Source organism: Triticum dicoccoides, chromosome 1A (assembly GCF_002162155.2).
Source record: "Triticum dicoccoides isolate Atlit2015 ecotype Zavitan chromosome 1A, WEW_v2.0, whole genome shotgun sequence".
Classification (NCBI taxonomy): Eukaryota; Viridiplantae; Streptophyta; class Magnoliopsida; order Poales; family Poaceae; genus Triticum; species Triticum dicoccoides.
Window position 1 is genome coordinate 374,125,608 of NC_041380.1, and position 9,675 is coordinate 374,135,282.

Consider the following 9,675-nt stretch of genomic DNA (forward strand, 5'->3'; position numbering starts at 1 on the left):
ACAATGGTACAAACACCCAAAGTTCTAAATAGCGCGCTAAGCTTCTTAGTGTCGGCTCGGCCAAAAGGTTTGAAACACCATAGCGCAAATATAGGGTGCTAAGTCCCATTTAGCATTTCATCATAATTTAGTAAAAAATAAACATATAGTCAGGCATCAAATTAACATATACGTGACAATTGATATCATATGGCAGGAGCCAGCAAATCAACAATTCAAGTTAAGTCTATGACGGCATGAATTGGTTAGGAAACAAAGCTTCTCTTATTGGTTTCAAATTTACACTCAAAGATGCATTTACAAGCTTCCCTTGTTGGGTCCCAATACTGTCTAATTTCATCTAAACAAGTCCATACACCAATTTAACAGGGCATGACAGTAGTTCAATTACAAAGTTACAATACACCAGTCCATGACAGTTGTTCAATTCACCAATCATCAATCTCAAAACGAATACCCTCCATGACAGTAGTACAAATGTGGGATCCATACATCAACCCATACTGCCAAAGCTTACCTTGTGATGAATTATGAGTGAACTCATGTTCAGAGTAGAGGCAAAGTTCTTTACCTTGTGATTGATGCAGCAGGGCCATGGGCGAGGAGACCGGCAACCTGGGCGAGGCCGGCGCACTGAGGCGGGGCTGGCGGCGGCCTACGGAAGGAAGGGGAGGCCGGCAACCTGGGCGAGGCCGGCACACTGAGGCGGGGCTGGTGGCGACCTACAGAAGGAAGGGAAGGCCGACAACTTGGGGAAGAGACACCACAGTTTCTGCTTGAAACCCTCCATGGCGGTGTTTCTCCTCGGCGCTCATTCTGTGGGGTAGCACCGACTGTGACGACTGCGAGGCATGGATGGCAGGCAACGTGACGGCGACCGCCGGCGTCGGTGTTTGTGGTTGGGACTGCAATGGCGTGGGGGGAACAAGGAGAGGCGTGAGTAGGTTTCGGTCTCATGCGGGGATGAAAAGGAGAGATGCATATGTGGTGAGGGGGCGAGACACCGGCAGCGGCGTATGGAAACCTAGCCCAGGGTCGAGACTCGGGAGGAAGAGATGAAGGGGAGGGAGGCACGAGCGGGTGGGGATGCGAGGGGGCCTCACTCCCGGTTCGTTCTTTTTTTCGTCTGAGGGGGCATCGCTACGTGGCAAAAAAATCAAAACGGAGACTACTAACTGCTCCACTAAACATAGAGATCTAGACGTGACATAGTCGGACTCGGACCTGATGCATAAAGGATACTCTAGATGTTTCGTTATCAGTATTTATTAGTATGTCGACAATACCATGTCATCTTCTGCCTACTGATGACTCGCTCAACGTAAGCACAGAACACGGTCAAAGCCAAAAGGAGATCGGGATTGTACAACCCATGCACTGTCCCACCGTGCCACCTCATTCAACCGGCGCGCCGTGCTGGACCAAGGCCCGCTTCCGATAGACGACCACTGCGCTAGGTCCATACACCGGCCGCCCCGTCCTGCCCCCTCGCTCGTGTGTTCCACCACGGACCAGCTCCAGGGACGGAGGCGCTGGCTGTCCACGTGTTCTCATCCGCCTACCCTGCATCGGCTCACCGCCCGGTCACCCTGACCACCCACCCGCGGAACACGAAGCCGGAGGAGAGGCTCGCCTCGAACCTTCTTTCTCCTTCACCCGGCCTCCACGCAACGCGAACGAAACCGAAGTCCCAAATCAATCCATTTCATTTCGGTTTCGAATCCCCTGGGGACGAGCTCGCGTCGCCTTCCCTCTCCGCCCGCCCCGTCGCCATCCGCCCCCTTCGAATCTGCAGGGCGGCGCCGCCTGGCCTCGTTGTCGCCACGGGAGGCGCGCGGGATGGGGCGGTTGTTTGCGGTGGACGCCGCGGCGGCCTCGTCGGCCGCGGCCGCGGCGGCGCTGAACGGCGCGGTGGACTGGTGGAAAGACGTGAACGACTCGCCGATGTGGCAGGACCGCATCTTCCACGCCCTCGCCGTGCTCTACGGCATCGTCTCCGTCGTCGCGCTTGTAAGTCTGCCCTACGGCCTGACCCGAAACGCCTTCCGATCTGTCACGCCCTGGCCCGGATTCTGTGATTACGTGAGCCCGTGCCCTCGATTGCGCGGGTTGGCTTGATCCGTGCGTGCTTGATTTCAAAATTGGTGATTCGGCAACGAATCGTGAGGCGGGGCCATGATTGTTGTAAATCAAGGTTTGAATTTGTGGACCTCGATATCTATTGTAGGTCCAATTGATCAGAATCGAGTGTAGGGTGCCCGAGTACGGGTGGACGACGCAGAAGGTGTTCCATTTCCTTAACTTCATCGTGAATGGCGGTGGGTCACACGTTTGCGCTGTTTCATTGGTTCGCCTTGCTTGCGTTTGGTTGCTTGATCCTTCTAGTTGTGTTTGCAGTGCGGGCTATCGTATTTGTGCTGCGGCGAAACGTGCAGCTGATACAACCAGAGGTTTGTGCTTGATTTGATGATTATATTGGTGTTTCAGTTGATTGGGGGTAATGGTTTAAGCAATGTGGCATCACAGATACTTCAACATGTGGTTCTTGACATGCCTGGGCTTGCGTTCTTCACTACATACGCGCTTTTGGTGCTATTCTGGGCCGAGATTTACTATCAGGTGGTAGACCGGCTTGCATTTCATAGTTTCTTCTGGTGTTCCCTCACTGTCGTTGCATCTGTTAATTTGTGAAGTTGTTTGCTAGGCACGTGCGATGTCGACTGATGGGCTGAGGCCAACTTTCTATTGGATCAATGGGGTGGTGTATGCAATTCAGGTAACTTAGTCCATGAAATTTCTCATTACACTATAACATACATGACTTGATTCAGTTAAGCTCATGTGTGAAACTTTGCTCTGATGTCTGCCTGGAAAGATAAATGATGGAAAGATTATGTTACGATGGCATGTAGGGGTGAATATATGTACATTAACCACGTCTTAGTACCTGTGAGCCTGTGATGCTTCCAAATTGCTTTAGATGCCTAGGAGTGGGACCCATGTAGCTACGACCAATCAAATTAGCATTGTATCTGTTTTGTTGCTATGACCATAAGCGATAATTATACATATTTAATGTGTTCCTTTTTTGCAAGATAATATATTCTGTTCTGTTTCGAAAGTGCATATGATGGCCGGGTTCCAGGGAGCTTGTTATTTTTTTTCAGCCAAAATACATTTTCAAAATCTAAAAAAAATAAATCTGAAAAAGTATACACATAAGCATATATGTGTAGTAGTATATACATACAAAATTTCACGAACATACATGTTAATATGTGATGTACACAAAAAGACAAATACAGAGATTAAAATGGCCTTTTCTTTGTTGTATTTGGGCCAGTTTTTTGTCTTCTTGTGTAGCCTGCAAATAATTGTATTATTTAATGTAAGTTTACAGATACATAGAGAACATGTATATGTATTTATAGAAAAAAATAACTTCTAAATATATCTTGATTTTTTTTCTCCGAAAACAGGCTCCCTAGAGCCCGTTGTATAAAACGCCGCACTTGTTTTGTTTGCTCTTGATTGCCTATATGCTTTATAGAAATTAAACAATGGTATCCAGTATCCTGAAATATCAAGTACAAGCTATAGTTGGTTCTTTGATGTCTTGATTGCACCGAGATGTCCAATGTGTCCTATTGTTTAGAGAACCGACATCGAAACAACCTCCTTAACTAGTACTCCCTCCGTCCGAAAAAGCTTGTCCCAAACTTATTCCTCAAATGGATGTATCTAGCACTAACTTGGTGCTAGATACATCCATTTGAGGGACAAGCTTTCTCGGTCGGAGGGAGTATCACTCAGTAAGGAAATATGATCATGCTCTATGTTGCATTTATGACTGTTCAATTGACACATGCAAATTAGGAAGATTTTGCAGTATGCACACCCATGAGATGTTCTAATACGCATGAATTTCAAATTTCAGATAATTCTGTGGTTGGTTTTGTGGTGGAAACCAGTTCGAATTATGGTCATATTGTCCAAGATGTTCTTTGCAGGTAAAATACTTGCTTCATTTGCTGTGTGTGTGTGAATGCGGGGGCGGGTGGTGGGCATGTGTTCCAATTCAATGTAAATTGCAGTGTCCATGGATGCATCTGTCTTGACATTTTTTGCAGTGCTAGTTTTCAGCTACTACAGTATTATTTAATTCGAGAAACTGTGAAGCACATTATTGGATAATCTACTGTGGGTTGTTGACACCTTGATCTTTTCAGCTAATTATGCTATGACTTTTCAGGCGTATCACTGTTTGCAGCTTTTGGGTTCCTTCTGTATGGTGGGAGGTAATGCTTTTAATAAACTGTAGCTTTCTGCAATGCTAGACCGGACATATTCAGTACCGAAGAATCTAGACCTGTTCTTTCCACTCTGTATCATCTATGCTTGCGCCACCATGATACTACTACTGCTACCTGTATAATCTTATTAGTCCCATGGTGAACTGGATTGATTTACCAGTAAAAATCCGGACAACTCTTTCCAACCGATAACAACCATTGTGCTTGCATTACCAGGATATGTCATATATGTGCTCTGTACCATACTAGGGCGCAGAAAGTACAATAAGAGATAGAATGTATGCACTATGGCTAGCAGTAACATTTTATGGACTGATACAGTATTCGATACTACCCATTGCTGCAGGCTATTCCTCATGTTGCAACGTTTTCCCGTAGAATCAAAAGGAAGACGGAAGAAATTGCAGGAGGTATACTTCGTGTTCCATTAGTCTTACTTTTGGAGGCTTGTCTATACTAGTGCTAGTCTTGGAGTGTCTATAGTAGTCTTACTTTTGGAGGCTTGTTTATATTAACCATAGTTTAGGAGGCTTGTCTATGACAACTATATGGTAATGACGTATCCCCTCTTGCAGGTTGGCTATGTCACTACCATCTGCTTTACTTGTTTCTTGATCAGATGTGTCATGGTAAGTGCTTGTAAATCCCTCACAAAAAGTGCTTGCAATTACTTTGATCTACGCTATTCTACCACCAACTTAGGTAGGTCAGTTAGAGGAATCTACTAACTTAAGCATGTAATTTCCAGATGTGTCTCAATGCATTTGATAAAGCAGCTGATCTTGATGTTCTGAGCCATCCGATTCTGAATTTCTTTTATTACCTGGTATGCCTCCATTTAGTTATGTTGTCTCATTTTTACAATGTCGAGCATCATCTTATGCAATTTGACTTGAATTGTGATGTGTATTTTGCTATGATAAACCAGTATTGAGACATTGAGATAATACTGATAATCACCACTGTAAGTACATACAATTAGAAAAATGTAGTCTGGCACATACCAAGACATCCCAATACTTTTAGCAGTGTTGAGCCTAATGTTAATTTCATGGGCTATGTGTTGCCAGATTTCAGGGTTTCTTGAATGCAAATAGCTTTATGAGTAGACAGACAAGTTGTAGGTATCGAGGTTAGTTAGGTTTGTCTTCAGATGACATAGGTGATAGATCCATGGTCCACCTCAGGAATTCCATCATTAACTTCCAGTATCAAGAACATGGATATGCATGCCAATGTAATCTAAGTGTTATAAACAGACAACAACAACAAAGCCAGGTCCCAAGCAAGTTCGGGTAGGCTAGAGTTGAAACCCATAAGATCTCGAAACCAGCTCATGGTTCTGTCACATGGATAGCTAACTTCCACGCACTCCTGTCCATGGCATGGCTAGTTCTCTGGTGATATTTCAGTCCTTCAGATCTATCTTAACGGACTCCTCCCATGTAAAGTTTGGTCTACCCCGACCTCGACATTATGAGTGCGCTTTGACCATCCGCTATGCATTGGCGGTTCTGGAGGCCTGCGTTGTATATGCCCGAACCATCTCAGGCGATGCCGGACAAGCTTCTCTTCAATCGGTGCTACCCCAACTTATCACATATATCCTCATTCTGGATCCGATCCTTTCTTGTGTGGCCACATATACATCTCAACATGCTCATCTCTGCTACACCTGACTGTTGGACATGTCGCCTTTCACTTTCAGTTGGCCAACATTCAGTGCCATACAACATCATAGCTTTTGTGGTATTCTCTTGTCATAGAGGACGTCAGAAGCTTGGCGCCACTTCATCCATCCAGCTTTGATTCGATGGCTCACATCTTCATTGATATCACCATCCTTTTGCGGCATTGATCCCAGTTTCCCAGATATCGAAAGGTGTGCTCCTGGGGTATCACCTGCCCACCAAGGCTAACTTCCCCCTCCTCGTGCCTAGTAGTACTGAAACCGCACCTCATGTACTCTATTTTAGTTCCACTAAGCCTAAAACCTTCCAATTGCAAAGTCTATCTCCGCCAATCTAACTTTCTATTAACCCTCGTCCGACTATTGTCGACTAGCACCACATCATCTGCAAAGAGCACACACCATGGGATATCTCCTTGTATATTCCTTGTGACCTCATCCATCACCAAAGCAAAAAGATAAGGGCTCAAAGCTGACCCTTGGTGCAGTCCTATTTTAATTGGAAAATCGTCAGTGTCGCCATCACTTGTCACAACATTATCTTACATATCCTTGATGAGGGTAATGTACTTTGTTGGGACTTTGTGTTTCTCCAAGGTCCATCACATGACATTCTGCAGTATCTTATCGTAGGCCTTCTCCAAGTCAATGAACACCATATGCAGGTCCTTTTGCTCCCTATATAAGTTGTTGTACCAAGAAAATGGCTTCCATGGTCGACCTCCCAGGCATGAAACCAAACTGATCTTTTGTCATGCTTGTCATTCTTCTTAAGCGGTGCTCAATGACTCTCTCCCATAGCTTCATTGTATGGCTCATCAGCTTAATTCCACAGTAATTACTAATTAGTACCCTCTCTGTTCACAAATATAAGATGTTCTAACTTCCTTCCGAATCGGATGTATATAGACACATTTTAGTGTGTTTGTTCACTCATTTCAGTCCGTATGTAGTCTATATTGAAATATCCAAAACATCTTGTATTTGTGAATGGAGGGAGTACAACTTTGAACACCCCCTTGTTCTTGAAGATTGGTACTAATGTATTCTGCCTCCATTCTTCGGGCATCTTGTTTGCCCGAAATATGAGGTTGAAAAGCTTACTTAGCCATACTATCGCTATATCTCCGAGACCTCTCCACACCTCAATGGGGATACAATCAGGGCCCATCGCCTTGCCTCTTTTCATCCTTTTTAGAGCCTCCCTGACCTTAGACTCCTGGATTGGTCGCACAAAACACACAAAATGCTCAATGGTAGAGCTCTCATTCTCTCCATTGAACAGCTTGTCGAAGTACTCTCACCGTCTATGCTTGATTTCCTCGTCCTTCACTAGAAGTCGATCTGCTCCATCCTTGATGCATTTGACTTGGTTGATATCCCTCGTTTTCCTCCCTCAGATCTTGGCCATCTTATAGATGTCCCTTTCACCTTCCTTTGTGTTTAAACACTGGCAGCTGTCCTCATATGCCTGACCCCTGGCTTCACTCACAGCTCACTTTGCGGTGTTGTATGCACTCCTATCCAATTATAGGCGTCTGAAACAGTCTTCTCCTTAATAGCCTTCTGGACATCATCGTATCACCACCAGGTATATCCGAGCTTCCATCACTTAATTCTAGCGACTTTGGCGTGCTTGGACACGAATCCGAAAGCAGAAAGTTAAACGAAAAAGGTATCACTCAGGCCCCAGGGCGCTTGTGGAGAGAGCAAGCCAGTTAAAAGGGATAATCGGGGCATCGACTTATACTTTTAAATAGAAAGCGCAAAAGTTAAATCTTCTTGCAGCGCTTCAGGGATATCACTTGCGCAGCTTTAGTTGTCTCTTGATTATTTTAGTGATATATACATTGGCATGCTTTGTAGCTGTTCCTTAAGAGTAACTGAATTACTTTGTGATTGCTGACCGGATTCACCAAATTGGCTTGCAGCTGGTCGAGATCGTACCTTCAGCTATGGTTCTGTTTATACTAAGGAAACTGCCCCCAAAACGTGGGATCACGCAGTACCATCCTATCCATTAGAGCAGAGCAGCCCTGGTACCAGGCTGGTACAGACGAATGCTCCTTACAGAGTTCGTAAATACATGAGAGGCAATGTGAAGATCACCGCACTTGCACTGAAGCTTGCCCAGGTTTTAAATGAGGAAGCCTTTAGGATTTCAGGTTACTATTGCTTGTAAAAGAGATTTGCAATGTAGTTCAAAAAAAGAAGAGATTTGCAATATCATGCTGTTTACAGGTCTAGAAAAATGCAAGTTTTATATAATGTATGTATACCTTTGTTCTTCTCAGTACTTTCACCCTGTAGTCTGCACCGCGCGACAGCAATCACGGCTGGAATCGCATATTTGATTTTTGACCCACCTTGCCATTTCACCTTTCCGAGTGAGTTTGTATTTCAGCAATCAGTGGATCCTCTGTCCGTTTTTTCCAACGGCAGGAGAACCCCTTGAAAAAAACGTTGCAGGTCTGGGTATGTCCAGGAGCCCGAGTAAATTGCAGCAGTGCCTCACTTTGGTCTAAGAATCTTGGAATTAGTGGTCTGAAAACTCTTCATTTTGGTGCACTCGTAATCCCAGCCGTGAAGTGGCCACGTCTAACCATTTCCTCATGTACCGTCTTCCGTCCATGGATGATTACGCGTCTGGGATGGGGTGTGTTTTACTCCCTCCATTCAAAAAAGCTTGTCCCTATTCCAAACCCGAGCGTGCGGAAGAGCAGTCCCCACTAGCTCCCGTGTCGCTTCCCGCAGCGACCCGGGAGAAACCTTAAATCGCCTCCCCCCCTCCCCAGACCACCCCTTACCTTGCTGCTGCCGGAGGGCGCCGCCGGGCAAAGCCCGTGCGACGTCGGTGGCGGTGGGGCATGTTCCATCTCACAAGGACCATGAGCAGTGCGGGGGCAGCTCACCTTTGGAGATGCGGGGCGCGTCGGCCTTTTGCGGCGCACACGGTGGTGGGAGTGCGGCCTGTGGGCGTGGAGGTTCGCGGCGTGGGCGTGCGTGGCCCGGGCGAGGAGTGGATGTGCCCCAACCAGTCGCAGGCGTGGGCGTGCGCGGCATGGGCAAGGAGCGGACGTGCGTGGCCTCGTTCGGGCGCGGGCGTGCGCGGCCTTGGCGCGTGAGGCGCTGCCGGATGGCGAGGAGCGCGGGGCGTGGGAGGGCGTGGTGGACATGCGAGGTGTGCGGCTGGTGGGCGCGTGGTGGTTGTCATCAGATCCGGGGTGGCGCGTGGGCAGGGTGCCCAGGCACTGCTCCTAGCGCGGATTTGCGACACGCGGGGCGTGGAAGGCGGATCTGTTGGGTGGCGGCCGGTTGTCTTCGGCGGCCGGTGGTTCTTCGCACGACGGCCTAGCGGGCGGGCGGCCGGTTTGTCTTCCTCCTCTCTGCGTGTCAGGAACTGATCTACTCGAGGAGGTGACCATGGAGGCGCCGGATCTGCCAGAGGCGTGAGTTTCCATAGGCAGTAGGGCTCGATCTGGGTTTCTGCTGGCCGTGCGAGTGGGGTTGTAGGAGTGAATGGCACCTCGCCTGGTGTTGCATCCTCCTGTTTGGTGGTTTGCTGAGCTCGACGCTGCTTCGGGTGGGAGGACGAGATGGTGGTGGCTAGAGGGAGAGGAATGGCCTTCGCTGCGGTTGTTGCATCCTTCGTCGGGAGAGGAATGGCCGGCA

At 47.4% G+C, this 9,675-nt stretch overlaps 1 protein-coding gene across 1 annotated transcript; it reads left to right on the forward strand.

Moving 5' to 3' along the window:
• The first annotated feature begins 1,621 nt into the window (after positions 1-1,621).
• LOC119274222 (tobamovirus multiplication protein 3-like) lies at positions 1,622-8,381 on the forward strand. Its single transcript, XM_037554884.1, has 11 exons — positions 1,622-2,010; positions 2,228-2,318; positions 2,398-2,450; positions 2,527-2,619; positions 2,705-2,776; positions 3,938-4,010; positions 4,253-4,298; positions 4,660-4,723; positions 4,889-4,942; positions 5,062-5,139; positions 7,935-8,381. The coding sequence occupies exons 1-11, from the start codon at positions 1,840-1,842 to the stop codon at positions 8,025-8,027; spliced, it is 888 nt and encodes a 295-aa protein (XP_037410781.1). The 5' UTR covers positions 1,622-1,839; the 3' UTR covers positions 8,028-8,381.
• Positions 8,382-9,675: the final 1,294 nt, after the last annotated feature.